The sequence below is a fragment of the Lepidothrix coronata genome, unplaced genomic scaffold (assembly GCF_001604755.1).
Source record: "Lepidothrix coronata isolate B3197 unplaced genomic scaffold, Lepidothrix_coronata-1.0 Scaffold29, whole genome shotgun sequence".
NCBI lineage: Eukaryota > Metazoa > Chordata > Aves > Passeriformes > Pipridae > Lepidothrix > Lepidothrix coronata.
In genome coordinates, this window is record NW_016690209.1 from 6341358 (window position 1) to 6368064 (window position 26707).

Sequence of the window (26707 nt, forward strand, 5' to 3'; positions counted from 1 at the left end):
CATTGTCATTTACCAATTACTTGCTGTGGCTATAATCTTGGGACTAAAGCATAATCTTTCTCTTCACCTCAATAACAGTTATACAGAGTGAAGTCTGGGAGATAAAAAACATTGTTACATAAAAGCTTTCACGAGCTACAGCACCAGAAATGTTTTTATAATGCAGTCAAAAAGGATCCAAGCCACGTGCTGCCTGCCTACAACCACAGCTGTGAACTACTGGGTTTACAACATACCTCAGAAGAGTGCTTTGATGTAGAAAACTAACTTGGCTTTATAAATAAATGTTTTGGATATTCTGACAAGTGATACTCAATACATCTGTCAGAACAGCATGCTAATATTAGATAGCAAATATTTTCATCCATAAATTTATAGAACTTCTGAGTTGGGAGGGTAATGTTTAAGGACATGGTCAATTCCACATAAGTAGAAAACAGAAAAATTAAGCAAGAATGGTCAAACAACACATAAAAGCCCATTATCTGTGACTCAACAGGAATTCTGCCTCCAAGGATTTATCTATTTATAACAGGATTATGCATTTCTGTGGAGACTTGTCTGCCTCAAAATGCAGCATTGCTCTATCTGCAAAAAAACCCAAAGTCTTGGATCAGTCTCATATGACTGGAAAAAACATAGTTCTTTGAACACATTTAGAAGGATTTAATGCCATTCTTGGTAGCAAGTCTGGAGGAAAGATTACTCAAGCAATTTTTACCCTTGTTAAAAGCATTTCAACCCACCAGGATAGCAGAGACAAATTGTATCACCAAGCACTAATCTCTTTAACAGAAAATGCTACCAAGTGGTAGCATTTAAATTTTCATCTTACAATGCAAAGCCTAACACACCTGGTTCATACAAACTGTTAGCTGATACAGTAGAGGCAAGGTGTTCTCTGCTGTCCTCAGCGCTCGGCTGGATCCCACTGTCACTGCTTCGGACTGTTTTGGGGAGAAACTGCAATTACTATGCACACCCTAAATTATCTGCTCTTCACAGATACCATGATAATAAAGCAAGCTCTTATACTTGGTCCTGAACACAACTTTTAAAAATGGCTAGTAATTATTCAGTGTCCTTAATGCATCCATAGAAAAATATGGAGTCATGTTTTGCAACCATAATGTTTATTATAATAATAATAAATGTCAAAGATTACTAGAAAAGAAAAAAAAAATCAGGATAAGTAAAAAAGCTTAAATTATTTCATGAAGACACTAAGCAATGCAGTAGCCTGGAGACAACAGATTAAAGCAGGGAGATGGCCACAACACATGATGGATCACTAGTGCAAATACTGAACACGCCACAGCTGTAGTACTTACTACTACGTAGTTTTGAAGAGGTATCAAAGTAGGAGAAGAGTGAATCTAGTTCATCAGGACAGAACAGAGACTCCCGTCTCGCCTCGTCGCTACTTACAGCAACCGCTGGGACATGCAAGTTAGCAAAGCACAAAGCAGGCAGTAAGGAAGGGACAGGGCAGGAGAGAACGTTATTGGAGAAATTAAGGGTGAAAATACGGAGGGAAGAAGGTGGTTAATATGTTTCTGAATGATAAGCATCCCCATTCCAGGTTCTTCCCCATGTAAAAATGCACATCTCTGAACAAGTCTTTTCTCCCCTGTACTTCTGCACTAGGCTACGACCCATTAAAAAGTAGATTCTGATTTTTCTGCATGAGGCAGAAATCAATGGATATAAAAATATATTACTTTACAAAGAACAATGGGTAACACAGCTAAGAAGATAAGTGTGTAAATACCTTTTTGGGATGCTGCACCTTGTTCCCCTGCCAAAAGGGATTTTTCAGGGCCACTGTGCCTTTTCTCTTCCTGACTTGGAGGCAAAACTTTTGTTCCAGATTCAAGCAGAGGTACTGATGCAGCTTGCTTCTCTACAAACTTTCTCTCCACATATTTTGCTCTGATGTATGCCTCCTTCTCCTGCCTGTCATGTACAAAATCCCCGGAGTTAGTAAGCTAATATTTTAGTATTTTCATGTATTAAAAGAATGCCTATTTCATACTGAAGTCAGTAACCAAGACTGTAGTTTGGCATTACACATAAGACAGACCTATAGCACATTTTCAGAAATATGCAAAGCACACTGTCTAACTTTTTCTGGATTCTTGATTAACTTTCCATAAAGCTCAAAAGAAAGTAATTTTGTTAAGTTTATGCAAGTGTATTTTCCTTCAGGCAGACACTTTAGAAAGTGGTATGTGGAAGAAATAAGCATTAGTTACTGTATGTTACTTCTCAGTATTAAACCTTTATACATGTTTTACATTGTTAATAACCAATTAATAAAGCATATATTTAGTTTCTTATGTAAATATAAATTGCAACATTTGTTAAGGGAATATCAAGATTATATAAGAAAACATAACAAGTCTTAGGTAGGCACAGCCCCCAATTCCATATCACATACCAAAGTATTTTTTCTTGTAACCTGAGGTTATCAGCTTAAAACACAAAGCCAATTCAGCCATGATGAAAGGGGCTATAATTATTACCATTGAAACTGCTGAAAGCAGTTACCACTAGAAGGAATAGCTAGCAAATCTCCTACATTATTTATATTAATATCACTGTCTCCAAATTGCCAACACTCCATAAAATGCTGTTTTCTATACCATAAAACTACCTGGCAGTATGCAGCACAGAACCAGAAAGGTAGTAAAAAAACAAGTTTTAAGAGACACCCTATACAGGAGCACAAAATATCAGAAAACTACCTTCAAACACAAATTGGCATCAGAGGAATTGAAGACAGCAGCACAATGATTAGAAGGCTGCTGTAAAGCAGCAGAGCTTATGTACAATGTAGGCAGGAAGAAGAGAACATTCTGGGGGATCAGGGAACAAAAGTCAAACTCAAGAACAAAGTCACTGTAAACAAAGGCACAGCCAGAGGCTCCTTCCAGGAGCACTCAGGAGTACTGGCTGGCTGAGCTGGTACCAAGAAGAGAGGAAACAAAATCCACATGCCCACTTTGATGCTACAGAGCTGTCATCAAAAGGAGAGAGTGAGATCAGAAAAAGAACAAGTGAACAGGAGAAGCAGAAAGGGACCAACAGAGGGAATACCCAATAAAGACAGAGTGAGAAAAGGGAGAGAGCAAAACATCCTGGTGATACAGGTAAACAAAGAGTACACCAAAGGAGTGTTACACAGTTAACTGGCAGCATGTTTTAAAGCCAGAGGCTGAAGGAAGCAACAAGAAAAGGAAGTAACAGGCACTGCTAGTAAAATACTACCTTTGGCTTCCAGATTGTGGCTTCTTTATTCCCACTTTTTCCAACTTCGCTTCATATATTCTATTTATAACATCATTTCCCAATTCACACATAAGCTATAAAGCAAAATAAATAAATTCAAATATAGTTGTAATAGGCTTTATCTACCTATTTAGTTGTTTTTAACCTCACTCAGCCTATTTTTACAATATTTTTCCCCGGTAAAAGTACACTTACAGAAATAAGCATGGGTTTGCATCATGATAATGAAACAGTCAATTAACAGAGACACCAAATCCTGAGTGCAAGAGCAAAAAACACAGTCCACTCTATTAAATTGCCATTCCCTACTGAAAGAGGATTGCTAAAACAACCACCAGAATGACACCTGCAGGCCTCATTAACAAAGGTGCTCTTTCCCACCAGCTTTGCCAGAAGCTGTTCTTACCCCATCAACAACCGACAATTTAATGAATTCTACTCCATCCTATCCAATGGACAGTTTTGCTAAACCATAATCTGATACCACTATAGAAAAAGAACAAATACAAAACCCAGCCTGCAGATACCACTTAAAGGAGAATTTGGCCCTATTGATGGCAATGAGCAGACTTCTTGCTTCTAATGCCAGGTAAAATACTTTGCTCTGGTATTTACATAAATAGTACAAGGGGTCTAAAGTTTTTTTTTGGGGGGGGTGGGTTGTTTGTTTGTTTTCTTAGCATGAACACACTGATATTAAAATAACTTAATGTCAAACCACAAATGAAACACCACTACTCACACTGTCTTTTGATAGTTCAGAATAGAGAAGCAATACCTAGGTGCCAGAACATCACAGCTAGAAACAAACGCTTTGCATCAGTTATCCAGCTGCACACATGCACCCGTGCACGAGTTCCTATGTCAGTACTGCAGACTCACATGACTTTCATAGCCATCTTTCAAGCTGGAAGTCTGGCATACAAATAGCACACAAGCAGTTGCATGAGTGATATCCCATAAGCCAGTAGGATCTCACTGTTAAGAGCTGGCATTCAAATTTTCAAGTACAATTATGCTTTAGGCTGATACACCACTTGCAAAACTTTTCAGCTTGCTACAAGACATTATTGGTCTGTAAATAGATTTGCCTTTTTTAGATGTTGAAAATATCAGATAAAACTTGGTACTCAAAGTGCACTTGCGAACCTGAAGGTGGTGTAAATTTTTCTGACTTGCAAGTTTCTAACACAAATGATTCCTGCTACAGCGGGGATTATAAAAACTGTGAATTAAAATAAAACAACACACAACTATAAACATTTTCTACTCAGAAGTGTAGGACATCTACTGGGTACAAATTCCAGTGTTTCCTGCACTGAATTTTCTGATATAGAGGCTTTAGAACAACAATCTAAGTACCAAACAGAAATCTCTTTCAAAAATACTATCATACCTTTAGGAGTTCAGGTTCCCATGAATCCAACGTTAAAGATCTTACTTTTGAAAAATGGACTCCCAAGCTCCTAAACAGCATGAAAAAAAAATTAACCTGTAACTACTATGCTATATCTTAGATTGAACATTAATTTATGCAGAGAAAGCAGTTATCTATATTGTGTTTACAAACAGGGGTCCCTAATTTTGCTTCCACATACATTTGAAGAGGCAAACACCACCCTTCCTAATTAAGTCAATGCACAAATCAAACAGTTCTGAAGAGTTCCCCAACCTGTGTATCCCAGAGCACTCGATGCACAGTGTGATTCCGAGGTTGATACTGGCCCAGCGAGGATCTGCCAAACCACAGTCACAGCAGGCAGCATTACCAGGAATACACTGAACTCGCTGCAGAGCACTCTCTCCCTTTAACAACTTCTCTTTTGACTCACTCCCAGATTCTAGGCTTCCAGTAGAAGGGGATGATTTCTTTTCCTGTTTCTAAAAGAGAAAAAAACCCAAGCAAACCAATAAAAAGAGACATACTAAATTAAAGTAACAGAAGTCCCACAGATACTGACTGTGCACTAGAATCCAAGAAAAGTCACTACTGCATTAAAGGCCAAGGAAATCCATAGAACTGAAAAAATATTTAGCTTTTTAGAAGAAATACAGAACTGAATATAGGAGTATCCTATGAATTTTAATCACACTACAGAAAAATCTCATAAAAATATATAGGCCAAAATAACATTAATAAAATGAAATGAAAGACAGATTACACATAATTTCATTGCATTTCCAGTGGAAGACAAATAATGGATTCTTTTTTTTCCCTTCCCTCTCATTAAAAGAGGTTTTATCTATTTTAAGTTTTCAGTGTCTAAAGGGGGGTTGTCATTTGGTTGATTTTTAAACTCACCTCAGATTCATCCCCTTTCTCTCTGTATGCTGTGGCAATACTGGTCTGAACAGCCTTAATCCAGGCCTGCCGCAGCTTTTCTGAGTCCGCCTGAAGCATGCAGCTCCTGTGACAAACCACGAGTGCTCAGAGTAAGAGAGAGTGGCCAAGCAGCTGACATCCAACAATAAAAACTCCTGAGGAACTTTCTTGCTAACAAGTAAACTGTTTAGCAGGCATCATCTAATATACCCATTTATTTTGAGATAACAAAGCGGCTGAGCCTTTGTGAGTTGTAAACTCCATATTTCAAAATTATTTGCAGGTAATGCTAAAACACACAGATATGACTCTTCAAATAACCTAGAGCATGCCTTAGCTTCCTATTCCTTTTTTTATTCCAAATTTTTCATTTTCATATCCTCATTTGCATTTTACCCCCCATGACTAGTTACACAAGATACAAGTACAGTCCTTAGAAACACACTTTCATTCACTGAGATCAAGAGAGAATAATTTAAAGCTCTCTGACAAAGAATGAACTACTTTTCACACCAACAGTCAAAGGAAACAGGTCATGAAGTATAAAACTGTTCCAACACTCAAAAAAGCACAGATAAGGAAGAGCAAAATGCAGCTATAGTGAACCACAACTGGGAATGCAAACATCAGGATGGACAGAAATCTATTCAGAAGAGAAATGTAAGGAGTGGGGAGTACACATAACATCCAAACCTAAAAGCAGGTTGACCTCGTATCAAAAACTTAAATATGGTCACATCTCAAAAACACTAATGAGGAATCCATGTCCTGCCCTTGCTGTGGCAGGATGCCAAACTTCCCCAAATACAGCCAATGCACTGCACTGTTGGAGCTGAAAAACAATTTTATTTGGCAGTTTCATTTAGTGCATTCTGAAATATAATTTAACATTACCAAGAGAACTTATGTGCTTCTCTCTCATTACACCAATCCGAAATGTGGAGAAATTGAGACCTATTTTCTACCTTATTAAGCAGCTGATAGTATCAGCTACTACTGAGCTGCAACAGCTCTGCACCACAAGCTATTTATGCAAAAAGCACAAGAATGTATGTTTATTTTAATGCCAAAAGTAAACTAAATACCAGGAACACTTCTCACAGCATCACTTACTCTTAGCCAAAATTTCAGAGAACAAAACTGTTCAGATAGTTTTCCCGTTTTGATCTATCCCAAGAGAAATGTTAGTCTTGCATTTTAAGACAACTGGATGTAACGATTTTTTTTATTATTATTATTATTATTTTTAAATAAACATACTATATCACTTCTCCTTACTTTGTTGGAGAAACCACCTCAAAACAGAAACGCCTTTCTATGTCTTCACAGTGTTTAACCGTGCAGAGCCGCAAGTCTTCAACAACTACTGTGGGATTATCCTAAGAAACAAAAAATTAACAAAAATGTCAGAGAGGAAAAATAATATCGTTGCTAGTAATCCCAAAATAGGCATAATTCAATTCTATTTGCCTGTTTACACAAATTTTCCCCCTAAAAATAAAATTGGAAACTGGTGGATCTGGAGATACCTAGCAGGATATATTTAGATAAATTTTAATGTTTAGTTACATTTAATGAAAATTTAATACAGACTTGAGAGAATTTCTTTTTGCCTACAATGCAATTCACTAAGTATTAAACACCCTCAATTTAAACAGCAGTATTTAAACAATGGTATTCAAAGGAGTACAAAGATACTTTCTAAGAGATGCTATTAACTCACAAGAAAATCTGAAAAATTATCAGCAGTACTGCAAATGCCAAATAAAAAAAACCCAGAAGTTGAAAGCATTGCTTTTGAAAATCTGATTCAATTCATAAGAATTCTATTCTAAGCTATCACCATTTTAAGGGTGCAGTTAAAAAAAAAAGGTAATGGGAATTTACAAACAGAAAATGCCCAACCCAACCAAATGTGCTCACACACACACAACTGTTTCCTTCCTTTCCAACCACAAAAATGAAGCCCCTGGGTTTGACAGCATCAGAAAACACGGAACAGCTCTGAACCCAGTCTGTTTGCAGTAAAGAGGAAGGACTTGTCATAAACTCTTTCCTCTTTTTTCCCCGCTGTCTCCATACAGTTTTCTAGTTTTTTCCAACCTGAAGAACAGTTACAGCTATGTGGTACAAAAGCAGATTCTAGAACAGCAAACAAAGAAGCAGGGGCCCAAAAGCTGACTGAAAAGGCTTCTACAGCTTGGAGCAGAGCTGGACTTGCTTCTGTAATATACAGCTACTGCCCCTTCCCACCAGCAGAAAGGCAGATATTGACTGCTGAACCCCTGTGCATTTTCGTCAGTCAATACATGTACAAAGCAGCCCTGACTGCTTCATAATAAAATCTTTCATGCCTCTTTTCCCCCTCTCTCCCCAACTGCTAAATTGGGTATGTGAACCAGTAAGTAACTGGAGGGAGCAAGTCCTGAAAGAGTTAAACACAACTGCTCAGAGAACAGCACGGAATATTTGACTGCCAGCAAGTGTGCACAAGCCTTTTGGGACCAACAACTTTTAAAGCTTTAACTAGGTTACAAACCCCACAGCAAATAAAGTATGTGCTCACAAGTCACTGCACAGGAATCTCAGAATCTGTCAGTGTAGCCATTAGTCTCATTTTACAAAGGGAGAAACCAATTTAGAAAAAGCAGTGGGTTGTTGAAGATCATGCAGGATGCCAAAGTCAGCACTGTTTTCCCAATCTATCGGCAAAACCATCACCCAAACCCCAAACTATCCCAAGCCAATTTTTGAATCCTACCTTAAATTTCTTCTGGTACACAAGTTGGTTATTTTGTATTGAGAACCAGCGCCTATTCAAATGAAGAGACATCCAGAGAATATGTAACTGATTTTACAGTGCTTATTGGACTGAAATGTGCAAACATACAGTCTACAGAGAGACTGAATAAAAGAATTCACGAGAGTAATGCTGCAGTCAGTTTTGGCAAGTATTTCGTGAGAAGAAGGAAAAAAGGGAAAGCAGAGACAAAACAGAAAAGAAAGCAAGGTTCAAATAATTTGAGTCCTAAACAAACACATTCATGTTATGACAACATTAGTTAAGCTATCACAAAAAAACATTTTCATTTCAAAGAACATTTCCTTCTGTATTTTAGCAGCAAGCTACAATTTTAAATAGCTGATAACACAAATTCAGATAGTTTGAATAACAAAAATACTTGAACCATGTAAACTACTCCCAAAATATTTTTGAGGGTAGAACTAAGAAATAACTTATTAAGGCACTAAAAATACTAGTGTTGCTATCCCATGCATGTTTAATATTTATATTGGTCATTTCTTAAAATTTTAGATCCTGAAATAAAAAGATTGCAAATAAAAACTAAAAAAACCCCAAGATAACCTTTTAAGTAGGATCTTAACTTAAACCTCAGCTTGGAATGAAAATATAAAATAAAAGATTTAATGAAGGCATCCTTTAAAATCCAAAAGATAATGTAATGCTTAAAAACTCTGAACTGTATCCTTCCCTCTCTAATCCCCTGTTCAGATAGGATACAACTCAGAGAATGAAAAGATCTTTCATATTTGGGAAATAATTAGAAGTGTCTCAGATCTCTAACAACGATGTTTTATCAGACCACTGAATACAACAAAAAAAGGACCAGATATAACCATACCTTTCTAGATATTCTGGAGATGCACAAAATAAAAGCTAACTAATCATCACTGGTTTTGAACTGACAAAAATGAAGGGAACGTAAAAAATAATTCCGTCCTGCAGTGAATTTTACACTTTTTGTTTTGTTCAGGCTTAAAATGCAAACCTGTGTTTACCGCAGCGTAATTCCTCAATTATCTCCAACACCCCACTTATACCACACGTCATTTTTGCCTGCACTGCCAATTAGTCTGAATGGTAACCATTCATACACAAAATATTGTATTGCAACAGATCTTGTTATTCTCCACAGACCTTTGAGCTTCAAGCTGTAGTTCACTACAGTTAGTAACAAGAGGGCTCCATGTATTTATTCAACCACCAAAAGCCATTCATGGAAAGAAGTGCACAAAGATTGTTAAGGAAAATTAGGATATACAAAAATGTTAGATTCAAAACAGAAAACCTAGTATTTGTTAGAAAAAAGTTAGTGCTTAGTAGACAGATGAGATTCTACCTTTTAACAATTAATCTTTTCAAATGTTGTGCAGATATATTTAATTTAAAAAGCAACAACGGGATATCCCGTTGTCCTTGATTTTTCCAATTTATTAACAGCAGTAGTTTTGGTCACTGCTATTGAAGAGGTATCACCTTTATCATCTATTTACAAATGCAGTAACTAAGCCTCATACCCTGCATAAGGCAGGCTGTTGCTAATATTTAAATAGGAAACTCAACAAAAAAGCAGACCAGAAAAGGAAAATAAACTCAGGCTTTTTTCACGTGCCTTTTTTTTTTTTAATATAACACAAAACAGAAAAACATGAAAAGTGGTGCCTAAGTAATAAAGGGGGGAAAAAAAGCAGCCTTGCCTCAAGACAACATGCAAGGGAGCAAATCCCTAATAATTACACTACCTAAGGCCATTAACTTCATTAATGCAAGGCTTCATTTGTTCTACAGCTAAATATTTCAGGATTTACTATAGTAAATAAGCTCCACTCTCATCCAATGGATACAACTGAGCACACAAATTGTAACACAAATCTGTGTCACCTTCAAAGTCTAGTCTAGAAGTTTTCAAAGTATTTCAGTCCCTTTTTTTCCTAGCAGAGAAATTAAACCTGTTGAAGAGAAATTTCCAGTCCAGCTAAAAAGGCTGCAGATTTTGGTAATTTTTTAAAAGAAACTTTTATTGAACAAGATCAACAATTCAGAATGTAGGATAACTTGCAGATCACACTTTTGAAGTAGACGTCAGAGCTGATGCATTTACTTTTTGCTTGACAAGATAAAAGTGGCAGGCTGTCCCCAAGGTGTCAGTGCCATAGCACTTTTATTCAGGTCAAAATCTTTCAGAGTTATTCCTCATTAACCAAATACCATCAATAAAGTCTGAGTAGGAAACAGAATGCTGGGGGCCTGCAGCAGTAACAGCCATGAACTCCTGAGGGACAATGAAGGTGCTTTTATAGGGTAACCCACAGCTATTCTGTTGTAAGAATAATGTTCATAAACCCTTAGGCAACATGTGTGCAGTAAGTACTGATTATTACCACACTTTCTTTAAATGTGCCACTCTGTCAAAAACAGGAGAGAAGCATCGTGAAGAAGAAAACATACTTGGGAATCTTAAAGTAATTTACACTGTCTCAGTAGTGCTTAAATTTAGTTTGTGTTTAGAAGCAGAATGTTTTCCATCCTTTATATCTAAACAATTCAAAACCATATTTGTTAAATATAAAATAATGCAAAATTTATAAAAAAAAATCTGATTTCAGAGAACAGAATAATACTGAAAATATAGAACTTGAGTTTTACATAAAAACAATGAATCATGCTTATTGATTCTTAAAAGGAAACAGTTTTCTTCTCTTGTTGCAAGCAGCACACAAGTAAAACAGAGTGACTAAGAATGCACAACATTTAAAAGTACATCTCTATTCCCAATGCAGTTGATAAGAAAAAAGAAAATCTCACCAACTTCAATTGGAAAAAGTCAAAACACTGATTTGTACGCTCAGAAGTTTGAGTGCAGAAACTTTGCTTTAATTCCTTTTTAGCTAAAAACTAGCTCAATCTTTCTAATTCTTTTAAAAGTGTTGAGCAGCAGGTATGCTGGCATCCCAGGCAGAATCCTTCTGTTATTTTCTTAGACTGAGTCACTTATACATCCATTGCAAGTAATCAAAATTAAATGCAGGGTTAATGAAGAGCTTTTTGCGTGCCAAAGAAACATTGGGAAAGTATAAAAGAAGCTGGTTGGTACCTGATGTGATCTGGCTTTTTCCTGTCATGTGAAAAAATGGGGTAGGATTAAAACATAAGGGAAAGGAGGAGAAGGAATGAAAAATGCAAAATGAGCAAAATAAGCAAAGAATTAGCATGACCTGAAAATACAAGAGAATTAAAAAGGAAAACATTTAATGCACCCAATCTAAATGCTATTTAGAACATACTAGTGGTTTGACAAATGCTTTCCTCCCTACACACATTTATTCACGCATATCTTTGTTCATGATATGAACTTATTTTTCATTTGAATTTCTAGGAACCAAAACAGCTTTCCAGCTCCTGTGCCACAGTAAATGCACCTGACTCCAGCTCCTGATGCCTTAAAAAAAATGGTGTACAATAAGGTATATCATTTACCAACACATAGACACACATTCAAAACACAGGTATATCTCCCTAGCTGTTACTGTAAGACTTAACAACATAAAGATGTAATTCTGATTTCACTAAACGGTATTATCTGAAATACTTGTGTACATTATACACTGTCCTTTGGTCACAACAAAAAGAGATTGCAAAATTTCCATCTATTTCAAAGCACAGCAACACTGAATTGCAGCTAGCTCGTGGTTTACTCTGCAACTTGCTCAAACACTTATTTGTTTCTCAAGCCAAAGTTTTCTGTCATGTAGAACCATTCCAAGAGCAGGAAACTTGATGCAAAAGCCCAAATAATTAAAATCTTCAGACAATGAAACACAAGCTGCCAGGTGCCCTAGGAAGAAACTTCATCATCCCAGCAAGACATTACCTTGGACCGGAAACAAAAGAAGTTTTCATTCATTACAACACATTTGCCCCCCCCTTCAAAGGGTTGCATTATACAGTTTTGATTTTTTTCTCCCCCAACAACAAGGCTTTTTCCAGGATATGGGACCCTCATAATCCACTATGAGGGTCCATGGATTCACTGAGCAATAGGTGACACAGAAGGATCACAATTCTCTAGTCTGTCAGCTAGAATCACACTGACATGTGTCAAACCTAGACAAAAATCTATTGTACCATTTCCTTTTCCCTTATGTTTTTAATACTTGCAAATTTACACTAATAGTGGTCATTGTAATGGCTTTTGGTGCCTTTCATTTGGTCTTAAAGGAGTTCTAAAAAAGGCCTAGAACCAACAAAACAAGTGACAGCAACAGAGGGAAAAGAGAAGCTTCCATTTTAAATACATATTACTACTGATGGTGCAATTAGCAGTCAGCAGGAAGATCAGTGCTGTTGCCCTCAGTTCAGAACAGCAGGAAATTCCTGTATTTCTGGGCAAATTCTTCTGGTTTTGCTTCAGCTGGTTGATTTTCCACCCACCTTCCAAAGATGGGCATATAATGAAGCAGCAAACTACCAATCTGATAAGAACATTGAAAGTATCTTGTGTGTCTTGGGGTCTCTGACTTCAGCTCAGAATTCCCTCATAGAAAATACATAATTCTCTAAATGTTTCCTCCTTTGATATTTTGTGTATTTTTTTACACATAAAACAGTTCAATGCAATGACACAGTCCTTTCTTGTACTCTACCTAGTGACTGGAAAAACATTCTAATCTCTAATATATGGTAAACTTTAATCAGTATTAGCTCCCCACAGCTGAAACTGCAACACTACATAAGTAAAGCATTCCATCAGGGGAAACAGGCAGTGGAAAATGGCAGTGACCATTCCAGTGCCTACAATATAACAAGCAATTACAAATGTATTGAGAAATAAAAATAACACAAAAATACCTCTCTATTTTTATTAAAACATAGAAAAAAATGGAGGGGTTAGATTCAGAAACTAAAAGTTGTCTTCATAAAGGTCTTAAATGCATATTTTATGTATGATAGTAAGAGTTTCATAACAATTAGTAGTGGTTTGTGAATATGTGAAATACAAAATTAAAATCATTGATTCAATTTCTGAACTGCTTACAGGTAGCATATTCAATCCTATTCTCTTATTCTGAAGCATCCAACTAGTCTATCACAGTGAGATAAATTATCAAGAATATAATATTAAAAAGGTTAAAGGTTTTGCTTTATTGAACACTCCTGTGATAAACAGGAGAAAAACTATAAGTAAATATCAATTATGTAATAAAAGTAGGTAGCTCTGACTCATTACCAAGCTGTTTACCTTGGCTCTCTTAAATAACTTATTGTTTGGGTACACTCTTATTATGTATGTTCAAACCTGTAACTTAATCTAAAGGAATGTCATGGTGTATCTTGATTTAATTACAACTTATTTACTTTGTGTCTATTTAAATTTCCAACATACAGAAGTCAGTTTTAATTGAATCCTACTCTCTAAACACTTTAAGGTAAGATACATGCACAGTATTACTAGATATGGAGCCATGTGGAAAGAGAATATTACCCAACTATCCTCCAACACTCCTCTCCTGCTCCCTCCTGTCACCTCCCTGAAGAGGAAGGCCTTCCTGTTACCCAAAAGAGGAACTCAGAGAGAGTCAGTTTTGCTTTCAGTTAATCCTGCAAAACACCTTGGCAAAAAGGTGTTTCCACCTTTCAGCCCACTAAGAATCCAATAAAGGACAATGTCCTGCCCTGTTACTGCAGATTTTTCTCCATATTTTCACACTGTTTTACTTCACACCAGGAATATGCTCTGGAAGCACATCTCCCCATTTTCTCCCTTCGCCATCCTTTGATGCTTCACAGATTTGTCTCAGAGAACTCTGAATTCTGCTTGTAGGAAACTAACCCAGAAGGTACATTACAATTACAGACAAATAATCAGACCATAGGACCAGACCAGAATTAGTCCAAAGCAAAATCCTGTGTACAAGCTGCCCATGACTTGCTAATACAGATACAGTTTTATTGACAGCATAGCCCTTGCATCAGTCTACAGATCGAAGTGAAGCAATCCCAATTTGTTACAGATTTGTGGTGTTCCAAGATGCTCAATACAGTATAGAATAATTAAGACTGGAAGGGACCACACATCCAAATGCATATACTGGCCTTTGAAACAAAGCAAATGGTTTAACAGAAGCACTGCTGAAAAAATTGCAGAACACGAGATAGGAAAAAGAACTCTGTATTACAACAAATTATCTTTAAAATTCAAGAACTGTATCAAACTGTGCTATAAATGCTCCAGCATATGTATTTCCATGAGAAAAGTATATACCCTCGGAAACTCAAAAGAAATCCTATTCAGGGAGAAAAATATTTAAATAGTAAAATGTACATTGTTAAAGATATATGACTAACAACATACTTTGAATTTTCAAAAGAACCATCAAAACTACTTAGCAAAAGTCACTGCACAAGACAGGAATTGTAAAATATAACAATTACATTGTTTATCTTTCAGGAAAAATAGCTTGAGTCCTTGACTGTGTTTCCCTGTTTCCATTGGCCACCCAACTTCCATTTTACTTTGTCTTCTAATACTTTCCTAGCATATCCACTCACAGAGTTTATTGTATGCAATCCCAAGGATTGCTCTGTTTCAACCCCAAAGTAAGGCCAAAGCACAATTACAAAGCAAGGCTGCACCCAACAAAGCAGGCTTTCCATACATAGGACTTTTACAAACAAAGGTACACTCTTAGAAAAAGGTCTGCAAACAATTAGGACAGAAAATAAGGAAAAATGGCTTTGAAGTGTCATCTCTACTTTAATTAACAGAACCACCCCAGTGTTCTGTCAAAGCTGTGGAATCAGAGAGTTACACAGATTTTAAGTCAGACCAGAATTCAGCTTACCAAGCAGTATCTTTATAAGCAGCAAATAGAGATTCTCAATAATTACCTGTTCCAAGTCTTGAAGGCATTGCTGGCTCGCTTAAACAGATAACCTTCCATAACAATACCATTGGCTGCATCTACATTGTATTCTAGTTTTGTATCATCACTGGAATAATCCTAGGACAAAGGAACAAGACAAAAATAAGACATTGCAGTTTCAAATGAAATTTCAAGTATGGGCAGTACTATTGTCAAAGAGTAAACATATCTAGGAATGATGTTTTGCTTGCAACACTTAATAGTCAAACCATGACTCAGTTCCTGAAGATTTTTTTTTAAATGCAGTTTTAGGAGATCAGAACACTGAAGATTTTTACTTTACCTGTACACAAGGGGAATTTCTTGCTCAGGTATTGGTGACCTCTACAGAGGGCAAACATTGCTAACAGAGCATCTCATTTGAGCAGTTTCAACTGCTGAAATGGTCTCACATATATTCCCAAGAAGAGGGACAGCAAAGCACAGGAAATGGGGCAATGAAAGTCAGGAATCAAAACTGAAAAACAGCTGCAGCCTGTTGCAGACACCTGAATAAAGCCAGTTGTGCTTCAGCATTTCCTTCAGCTCTGTCATCTTGACAATTGAGCCGAACATGAATTTAGAAGACAAGTAATCAAATAAAGATGATGCCATCAGTTAACTCTAAATTAAAGCAGTCACAGTGCTGGAAATGATGACAAGAACTTAGTAATTTTTCCTTTATGATCTTGGATAAGATTACGAAACTACAGGTAGGACAAGGGAATATACATTTTCATCAAACTAATAACAAATAACATGAGCTAATAACAGTTAATAGCAGCTTTACAAATTTTAGAAGGTTGACTGCTTCACATCTCCAGCAAAGGCAGATTAGACTAAGTAATAATACATGTGGTGATCATTTGCTTTCACATCTCATTGAAAACAGCGTGGACTCTTCCCAGGAGGTAGAGTAGATATTCAGTGAGTGGGAGGCTAACAGTAATTTAGTTTACTAGGGGTGCATGAAAATGGAATGGAATCACATAATTTATCATATGCTATGTCCACATATCAAAATAACATACATGCTATAATTTAATTTCACTGTTAGTTCAATATATCCTAAAGTAACTAGCAACATACGGCTTCTTCCCCGTTACAAGGGCATAAGAGACACATCACTAAAAATTAGCTTTCAGAAAAAAAAAATGAACAGGTTAAATACTGAAGATACAGAACATTTTGTAATATCACTCTGCTGAACCTTCAACAGTTACTTATTTTACATTGCAAACATCAGCTCTGTGTGAAAAGTGTATCTGTAAGTCTGTTTTGCACTTTGCTCCTTAGGAATTTATCTACGTACACAAGGAAAAGAGGCAATATCAAAAAAAAAGAAATAAAAGGTAATCAGCTTCAAAACCAACATCAGCAGCCCTATGTAACAGTGCAGGCTGCACACAACTTTTGTGCTGCACATGATGTTTGCTCTTATACATGCAGATGGTTTGGTCCAATCCAAGGTTAATTACACATGACAGTGAAATGGCTACAAATATTAAAATGGGGCCTTTAAACTCCCTGGTCAGCACAGCATAAATACCTTAAACTTACTCAGCACTTTCAGCTAGTACCAATCTGAATAGATTAACTAAATTTGAAATGTTAAATCCAGATTATTTAACTGACAGATGATCAATGGAAGATGCCTGCATTTGTGCATTTATTATTCGGCATTTAATAACTTTGATTTTCTGCCTGTTTTGGAGATCAGAACATGCTGAATATAAAAGACTTAATGTAAGCACAAACACCTAAGTATCACACTACAATTTTAATTTAGTATTTCACAACTTATGACACACACTTTCTCAGTGTTAAAAACTCTTTTTGGTTTCTTATGCTCTCAAAAAAAAAAAAAAAGAAAACCACTATAAGCACAACTTTGACAGGCTGATGTCACGTTCCCTCCCTCCCACAAAAATGATAAATTACTCTAACTTACCAGCTCCCAAACATAATGAAACCTGCTAAAGATTTGCATCTTCCTGCCTCAGTGATGCTTGCAACTCCTTGTCTAGTGAAAGACAACATACATTCCCTCAGTCTTTTCTGATCAAACTACTGTGTAATCACATTTTCCTTGGGGTTTGGAGAACTGCTGCAGAAAATGTAACTGTCTTTTCCAATGAGTCTTGATCCGTGCTTTGAAGACATATACAAGTATGACAGAAAACCTGTAGCACTAAATCTGATGAGAAACTTGTTTAAACATGTCTTAAAATGGCCTTTTGTGGTCTCTTTGCAAACAAGTGTTTCTTCTTCCCAACACCCCCCATGACAACTGTAATCTCCCATGTAGGAATGTCCTGGGAAAGGTGTCCTGAGGTGTTTCATTGGACCTTGTTAACCCCTTCCTGTGATTGGGTGTTCCTGTAAGCCCCTTGAGACTTCTAATTGGTTACTCTGTGAATCCTCCTAAACCCTATGAATGTAACATCTCCAACAATAAACGTCCTCTTGCCTCCTCTGTGCTGTCTCTGTGCCTGCCATGGGACCACGTGTGTGGGGGGAGGAGGTGGCACCTCTCCCCTCCAGGCCTGAAAAACCCTGTCGCTGGAGTTCCCTTTCCCCGTCCCTCAAGACGTCGGAATGGTTCTTCAGATGGAGATGGAACTAGAACTGGGCTCCCCCACGTTGTGGGTGGGGAAAGGGACCCAGAGAAACCTTCTTTGGATTGTTTATCACGCCACAGTCTCAGTCCAAATTGTCTAAAACACTGACCCTTCCTCATGAAGTGCATTTAGTGTCATTTTAATGACTTCCCTGATTGAATTCCACCTTTATACAGCAAAAAAAGACACAAGAGTATACAGACAAATGTTAAATAGCTTCCTAACTGCAGAGAGCAGACTACCAGCTCGAGGAGGAGGGAGTAAGGCTTCCATATGCTTTATCCATAAAACTTCATTAATAAAGTTGTGGTCAGGAAAAAGATGACCAAACAATCACAAAAAACCATGCCCCACTTCATTTCAATTACATGGATACAAGTAGGAAAACAAACTAGATAAGCTGTATCTGATCTTATAGTCTCTGCTATTTTATAATTAAAAAATTGGAGAAAAGCAGTCACATTATAGTTTATTTTTAACTTGGTATATGGAAAAGTTTAGTGAATCATGAAGAATCATCAGGGGGTGGAGAGAAATACATCCATATCTTTCCAGTGTCCTGCATAGGAGAATCACATGTTAATAAACCCAGTCACTGTATGTGATTCAGAATTTTGTGTTCATTAAGCAGGTACACAACTGATAAATATTTTATTTTAAACATAATTTGTTTACTAATTAGGTGTCAGTTAGGGCTAAAGTACATTTTACCTAATCAGAACTAAGAAAATCAAGCCAGTATTATGCAAGTTACACTGAAGTGCTACATCACACATTTCATTCAGATTTGAAAGAAGAAACATCTATGGATTCTATTCTGACACTCGTTTTTCATGGTTGGCTGCTACTGGAAAACAAACATGTACAAGTGGGTTATATAAGTGAAGCATACAGCATGTTTTCAATGCCTTTTTTCCCCCTCTTTTTCTTTAAATGTCCATGAGGTACAGCAAACCAGCTGGAAATGGAAAACCATCTTTAATCTCCAGAAATAATACTAATCTGGTGTGTCACAGAACACTTAATATTCTTGACAGGGTTTCAGTGAATGTATTTTCATATGAACATATCAATTCATCACAAATACTTGATTCATTTCATAGCTTGCATGTTTTATGTTTCTCTACATACAATTCTCTTTTACCAAAACAACCCCTCCCATGCCTTTCAGCAGCAGAGCTTTTGATTTACTTTCAACATGAAAATTGCTATCAGGTCATGAAAGCTGTTTAAGCCATTTTACCAGTAAATCTTAGGGACTGTATTTTAACACTGAATCTTAACACTGAATAAGTTTTCAAAATGGTTTTTTACTCTAGAGATGCAGCATTTTAAAAGTTTTTTATAAGGGAAGTAAATGGGGGAGTGTAACTACCAAAGAAAACGCTAACCTGAAAAGTTAGGCCAGAATATACTAAATAAAGGACATCATGGCTAGGCTTCGTGAATGAAGATTTGGGAAATAAAGGACAATAATTGTGCAAACCCCCCATTCAGAAAGTTTTGCTTCCATTCCATTCCCTTCCCCATCAATCAGCAAGAAATGTTTGTCATGCTTAAGCTGAAAGTCCCTCCAGAAAGGGCTTAAAATAACAACAGACACAACAAGTAACAAGGTTTTTAATCCAAGACAGAGGGAGAAGGCGAGAGTGTCACTGAGCAAACAAGTCACTTGAAACACGAGCACATCTTTGCTTTTGGAGGCAGGAATTAGTCTGCATTACTTCTCAACAGCAGCTCTGGTTCACGTGACTGTGGTAGCATCTGGTTTCCTACCACCTTGTTTACTCAAGATGTTAAAAATTTTCAAATCATTCTCACTCCAGCTGTTTCCTGAGCAGTTTTTCGGAAGCAGATTTTTATTTTAATGAAAAAGGGATTTGAATACAACGAAAACTATTTGAAGTTCAAAAGAAATAACTTTTCCTGTATTATTTCCCTTATTTTAGAACAAAATATTAGCTCTGTCACAAAACCAAAAAACCATAATGCTGTTTACAGGTCCAAGTGACTTTTAAATTATTTCTTAATTGAATATGTTATTGCAGCAGTGGGCTGCAAACTGCTCACACAAAAGTAATGTCTTAAGTATTGTCACTGTGACATCACTCTTTTTTCCTATAAAAATATATTGCAAAAATTTCCCAGAATGATGATGTCATTTCTAGATTAATTCATAGTATGTATTGCTCCAGTTTAATATGGAAAAAATAATTTCTTACACTAAAGAACATAAAATTGTTTCCTGCATATTTTCTGTGTCAATAGACCTCAACACTTAAAAGAAATAAAACAAACAAAAATCAGATATCAGCTCTCTTAAAAAAGAAATCACACTATATCGGTGACCAAGCCCTTCCATGACACCTGTATTAGCCTCTTCTTCGACAACAGCCTAAATGAATAGGATGATGATTCTACAGAAAAGTGAGATGGATTATTTAATTAGTGCAATTAATTTGCATGCATACGCACATATATGCAAACACAGGTAGTGGGGGGGTAGGTGTGTGCACATATGCACTTACCTATACATTTCAGAAAAGGAACTGTTCTTTATCCACACAATGAAGGAAAGGCATCATTCTGAAGCATTAGATTAAAACTTCAGTATATTAAATGCACATATACCTCGTGGGATATTCAACACAAGCAGCTTCAGAAGTTTCAGTTTTTATAAAACATGGAAAGATTTGGGAATGTATGTCTAAGAGGCAACACAGTAGAAAGCAACATGACGAGACATGGGAACAGAGAATAGAGTTGCCATCTGGGTCAAACTGACCAGATGACAAATAATGATACAAAGAACAAGATCCAAGGTCTAAGGCAGTTCTCATCCTGATGAGCTGGAAACTAACTTTGTGTGAAGGTTGGGAAAAGCAAGTAGGAGGAGACAAAAACAGACAACATGATTTGAATAAGAATCCAAGAAAATGACTGGACAAGCTATAAGAGCAATCTCCAAGAAAGCACAGTCCAGGCATTATCATCACAAAAATGCAACAGTGACTGACAAGGACAGGAGACAACATACACAACTCAAGACACAGAATTTAAGAGGGCAACATACAATACAATCTGACTGCCCTGATTATATTTTAGAGACAGCCTTGTCAATTAAAGCAAGCAACAATATAAGTAACCTCATTGTGATTGCCATTTGTACTAGAAATCAAGAACATTTATATTACACACAGATACGACTTATCGAGTTTCATGAAGCTTAAAAGTTTCAGTGATATTTGATACTACTAAAAATAGTTTACCTGTAAGGCAGCCTTAAGCAGCATTTGAAGAAAAAACAAAGACCGTAAACACCAACCATAATTCACAGTTATTATTCCTATGGCTAATTAAAAGATAATTGCTCATAACTTACATACTTCACCAAGCACCACTGTTCTCTAACAGTAAACTTCTCAACTAGTGCCCATTCCTAAAACTAGGCCTATTAAGCCCAAACAAATTAAAATTTGATTTTCAGTGTTAATTCTCCAGTTCCATCTTTTTCCCACTTCCCCCTCTTTCTTCCCTTTCCTTTCCTGTTATCTCCTGTCTGCCTCCAAACACAGCACATCAGGACTGTCCTAAACTCCATCATCACATCTGCTCGATTTCACAGCAATCCTATTGTTTCCCACCAATTCCTGAAGGAATGACAGGATGAACCAACAAAAATGTTTTCATCAACCAAAAATGTTACCTTTTCCCATTAGTATTAATATTGGCTCCTACTAAGGCTACCTCAATTATAATCTCCACTTGCTTTCATTTCTGAATTTATTTACTCATCAGATTTCAATTACATTGAGCTCTTTTTTTTTTAAATTTATCCCATCTGAATGGATACAGAACATATTTGAATGAGAGTAAGAAGTGCAGCATTACCTTTAAACTGGTATCTAATCCCTTTCAAAAGTACCTGCAGTATTAGCTCACTACCAGAGTTCAGTGGAAATATTTTTAACTTCTAGTATTATACCTGCAAAACCAATACTGACCTAGAGCTTCTGAAACATCCAAACAACAGAAGTCATTTCCCCCCTCAACATAAAGTATCTACATTTTTCTCAACAAGCAAAAGGAAGAAAATTATTGCACATAAAAATCTTCCCAAAGCAGGAATCCAATGTTATCACTTTCATATTTGTGTACAGTTAAACCCATGCATTACACAGCCTTTCCAAAAGTTCACTTTTGCTCTTTATATGCGACAGCAGCTGCCACACCACCTCAAAGTGCTGCACTCATATTTGGCACAGCCCAAAGTGCTGTGTATGTGTGTGTCTGTAGGGCTGTGCAGCACACACACCTCTTCTACAGACACACAGGAGGGAATCACAGCAACTTGTACAACTGCATTGAATCCAAGATGTAACTGAAATGTTAGAATCCCAGCATTTGAATAAATTATATCGTTCTATTCATGTTTCAGTAAAAACATAATATTTGGTTCTGTAAAACAAAATTAATATCTCCAATCTGACCCTGTGCTTACTGATGTGTAAATCTGTCTCTCTGCACTAAAAGATACCATCCCTCACAGTTCTGATGCAGAGATGCAAACTGCTGGGAAGAGATGCTACAGATACAAAAATGTGTGTGCAGCCTGCCTTTTATATTCTCTCAAGTACCTTTTGTTGAATAGTGGAGTGCTTTTGCTCCATATCTCTCTTCTCCTTTGCAGCATCTACAGCCAACTGATCCAGCTGTAAAGAGAAACAGAAAATTGGATCTTTAGATATCACGAGAAATTTAGCCCAGTAGATTTCATAATGCTGACAAAAAAAAAAGAGAACACATTATGTCTAGACACTGCACGACTTTTATTTTATTTGCATAGTATAATTACTTCTTTGTCACAAAGTGTTTACCTTGTATAACCACTGAAGCCTCGTTTAAAGCACTGCACTACCATCCTGAATTAACCTCTACAGAGGTGTACATTTCTTGTAGGCACTAGAGGGAATGTTTCAAAGAACAGCATGGTGCCAAGCACAGCAACTCTGCACCGCATTGGTGCTCAGCCTCCGAGGGGGATGACTCAGGCTTTAGCTGCTCCTGCTGGCCTTTGCAGCAGCACTGGCAGGAGCAGCAGAAACTACAAGGAGCAAATGACAGGGATTTTTCCCTCCACAAAGCAGGGGAACTGCCTCAACCAGGCTTTTGCATAGATAGTTTTGATCAGGTCACCAGCAGTGTTTGAGCAAGATTCCTTGAAATCTTAGGTAAAGGCATTCAAATTGTTTCTAGTTTCAGAAATAACAACAATATGATTTTGAAAAGAAGAGAGACTGTCACAGTATTTAAGTTGGCATCCCTACAGTGATAATAAAAAAGCCCCAAAACTTGCTGCAAGCATTTCTCTAGCACTATCACATAAACCTTTTCCTTATAAAACCAGAAAAAAAAAAAAGGCAGGAAATTTAAGATATCCTATATGAGAAAGTATGTTTGGTTGGGAGTTCCTGTGTTTTTTTGTTTGGTTGGGGGTCTTGTTGTTTTTGTTTAGTGGGTTTGGTTCTTTTGTTTTTGTTTTATGCTTGTTTGTTTTTTACAGATTTTCATGTTTAAATAAGAAATGCAGTGGACAGGCAGATGTTGCCTGAAAGACCAGTTAGCTTGGTACTTACGCCACAGGCATCTGATGAACTCCTTTATCCAGCCTGTAATACAAGCCTGCCACTAACCCAGTCCCAGCATCTCACTGACTAACCACGCCGATGCAATGCTGAGCACAGTGCACAGCCTGCAGCTTTCCATCTGTGGGACAGACCTGGCTCTGCTCCAGGCCTAGAACGAGAAGACCAGGAACAGGGAGCAGCACCAGCTTTCCAGCTAAGTCAGTCACGTGGCGGAAAGCACAGTGTGACTAACAGAACCTCTAATCCACACACAAATAGGATTGCCTCCACCCACTCTCAGAACCACAAGTGACAAGCCCTGCCAACCCTGGCCATTTCCCCAGTGTTTTATTTCCCCTGCTTGACATGACATAAATGAGAATAGAAGTGACAGTAACAGGCTCTTACACCCTTGTGCTAGACAATCTCCAACAATTACAGAGCCACCAGATAGTTGGGACATCTGGATCCAATTCCACACTGTTACTTTTCTTAACTCCTCTCTCCCTGCCTTCCTCTCTGGCTCAAAAGGCCACCCAGCACTTCCACACCTTACAGGTATTTGTGAACATGAACACATTGAAGACTGAAGTATTCAGATGTCACATTTACGTAGCTATAGGACTTAAAAATGACACAAGAGCCTCTAAAACAGAGACTGGGATGCCATTGTTCTCACAGACTATTTTGCACCAAGAACCCTTGGGAATAAAGATGAGAACTGATCTAAAGGCTGTTCAAAACTTCATAGGGATCCAGTTTCTTGCTAAAACTTCAGATTCAGGAATCTGCACATGGCCCCCCAGAAATTCCTCCTTCTACCCCGCTAGATGAAACAAAAGACAGTCACATTCAGAGTAGGGCAATTACCTGTAATTTATCTTAAATACAAGTGTTTGAGGATATATTTACCACAGCATAAGTGCCAAAACAAAGTTTTAACAGTAGCTCATTCCATCATTTTTTTACTATAAAGTTATACTATAAAAATAAAGTTATTTTTTTTACTATAAAGACAGCATTGCATCATTCCTGTTCAAAAGCTCAAATCAGAATTCCTTCCTTTTCACTCAGGTGAGCAGCATACCAACTGTCTTAAAAGAGACTAACAGCATACAACTATCAAAAGCTGTAGCATATCACATAACTAAAAATAACTACCAAAATCCCAATCATTATACCATTACTGGGTATTTCTCAAAAAATTAGGTTTTTCAAACTACTGCATTTACTGGCAAATGTATTTTTATAAACATAGTGCTGTAGGTGGTATTCTGTAGAGAATTAAGTCAGACTAAAATGTTTAGCTTTTTGAATAGCCATCTCAATGAAAATTCAATTACATTTTCTTTTTAAGATAACCACATTTCACATGAAAAGTGCCAAATTCCATAATTTCCATGCAAAAGCTCATATTACTCTTCTGTGTCATTGAAGATTCCCCTACGATGATCTGATTCACAGGGGATCCTACCCTGACCAGAAAGCAAAACTGCTCAATCCTACTCCATCATGTAAAACAGTTATTTGAAAATATAAAGAAAAAGAACTCAAAAATGATAACTACACTATTCAAGAACACTTCAATTTTATTTCAGGTGCTGTTAAACCTTGTAATTAAGATCATATATGAAGTTTACCTGGGAAAGAAAACTCACTCACCAACAGAAGGAATCTAACAGTGTTGTCACAAAAATCCAGCAAATCCCAATTATGTCACACACACTTTGTTACAGACAGAAGCTTCAACCAGTATAAACTGCAAAGCCATTAACTGTTAAACTTTCAACAGTTATTTACAAGCCTGCTTCTGTCATGAAAAATATCCGTTACTTAAATGCCGAGGTCTGCCACAAAAGAACAATTGTACAACTTCAGGGTCTTCAGTCTATCCTGCTCTAATTGCAATGTATTTAAAACATTCTCAGCTTTGGATTTGCTAAATTTAACTCCTTCAGTTGCTATGATACCAGCACCAATATGAATGTTACACAGTGCTCCTTACCAGAGCAAGCAAAAGCATGACCAGACATTCAAAAATAACCTTGTGTTTTCTTGCTCCAATCATGTCAATGAAATGGAAAAACTGAAGCCTGGTCAGCAGCATAAACCACTACCAACTCCATAGGTTTGTTTCCTTTCCCCATCCCCTCTTCCACAGAGGTACAGGACACACATTTTATGTTACCAAAACACTCCAGTTCAACAATTACAACCCAAACCAGAAGGATGTGAAAGAATAAAGGGCACAACTAAGGAAGGGTAACATGCACCTGAACTGTTCAGGTGCCACTATTATGGCAAACACTGATGTGTTTCTTCTACAAGGAGTTAAGACCCACAGTAACCCAACTGGGGACTTGTCTTGCAGAAAAATAACTATTCAGACATTGGATTGCTGGGAGTTATTTTCTACAGTTCCCAATTTGCTTCACTGCACAGACACAGAAGCAGGTTGAGGGGCACAGAGGACAACAGTGTGGTGGCAGGAATAACCAGATCAGAACAATGTAATTTCTTAGACATTCAGGGACACATCTACTCAAGATAAATGTAAATAAATGTTTGCTGTCATTTACTTGCTTTTGTACCTGGAGAGACACTTAGAATTTGGGTTGGCGGCGTGGTGTATCTGGTTGGGAAGTGGCAATAAAGGAGTTACAAGTCCTCAGATGTAGGCAAACAAAAAGTGTTGTAAGAGTATTTTCAGGCCCATTTAACTTGCACTGAAAACAAGTCAAGACACTGCTGAGTCTTCTTCCTGTACCACAGGCATACATTCAAATCTCATATGTTGTAATCTATTTTTATAACCATTTTCAGTGTCTCTTGTGTGCAGTTGGCAGTGGTCCATCTAACCTTCTCATGAGTCCCTCACTGAAAACCCAGAAGCTGCAATTGCCTGTTCTTAAATGTAAACAACAAAAGTGGGCAAGAAGGATTCCATGTAGGAACTCATTTTTGCACCACTTATTAAAATCAGACTTCCATTTTATGGTCTAAGTTGCTAACACTGAAGTTATTTTTGCACACATCAAAGTTTAATCATGCACACCACATAATCTAAACAGTAAATAAAGCACAGGAGTGGAAGGAAAACCTAATCTACTTTTTATTATTAAATATATTTATAACATGGG

At 37.0% G+C, this 26707-nt stretch overlaps 1 protein-coding gene across 6 annotated transcripts in view; it reads right to left on the reverse strand.

The window, feature by feature from the left end:
- The window catches only part of ACAP2 (ArfGAP with coiled-coil, ankyrin repeat and PH domains 2), a 64186-nt gene that overhangs the window by 10697 nt on the left and 26782 nt on the right, over nucleotides 1–26707 (reverse strand). For 2 of the 6 annotated variants that reach the window (XM_017810744.1, XM_017810747.1), the window contains 12 exons: nucleotides 22578–22652; nucleotides 21210–21221; nucleotides 15306–15418; nucleotides 8376–8427; nucleotides 6893–6993; nucleotides 5594–5699; nucleotides 4964–5172; nucleotides 4688–4757; nucleotides 3271–3365; nucleotides 1772–1956; nucleotides 1332–1436; nucleotides 855–947 (listed from right to left, as the gene is read on the reverse strand). In XM_017810744.1, the coding sequence (XP_017666233.1) occupies nucleotides 855–947; nucleotides 1332–1436; nucleotides 1772–1956; nucleotides 3271–3365; nucleotides 4688–4757; nucleotides 4964–5172; nucleotides 5594–5699; nucleotides 6893–6993; nucleotides 8376–8427; nucleotides 15306–15418; nucleotides 21210–21221; nucleotides 22578–22652 (1216 nt within the window). The remainder of the gene's footprint in view (nucleotides 1–854; nucleotides 948–1331; nucleotides 1437–1771; nucleotides 1957–3270; nucleotides 3366–4687; nucleotides 4758–4963; nucleotides 5173–5593; nucleotides 5700–6892; nucleotides 6994–8375; nucleotides 8428–15305; nucleotides 15419–21209; nucleotides 21222–22577; nucleotides 22653–26707) is intronic. The other 4 variants (XM_017810745.1, XM_017810748.1, XM_017810749.1 and 1 more) reach the window with 4 other exon arrangements.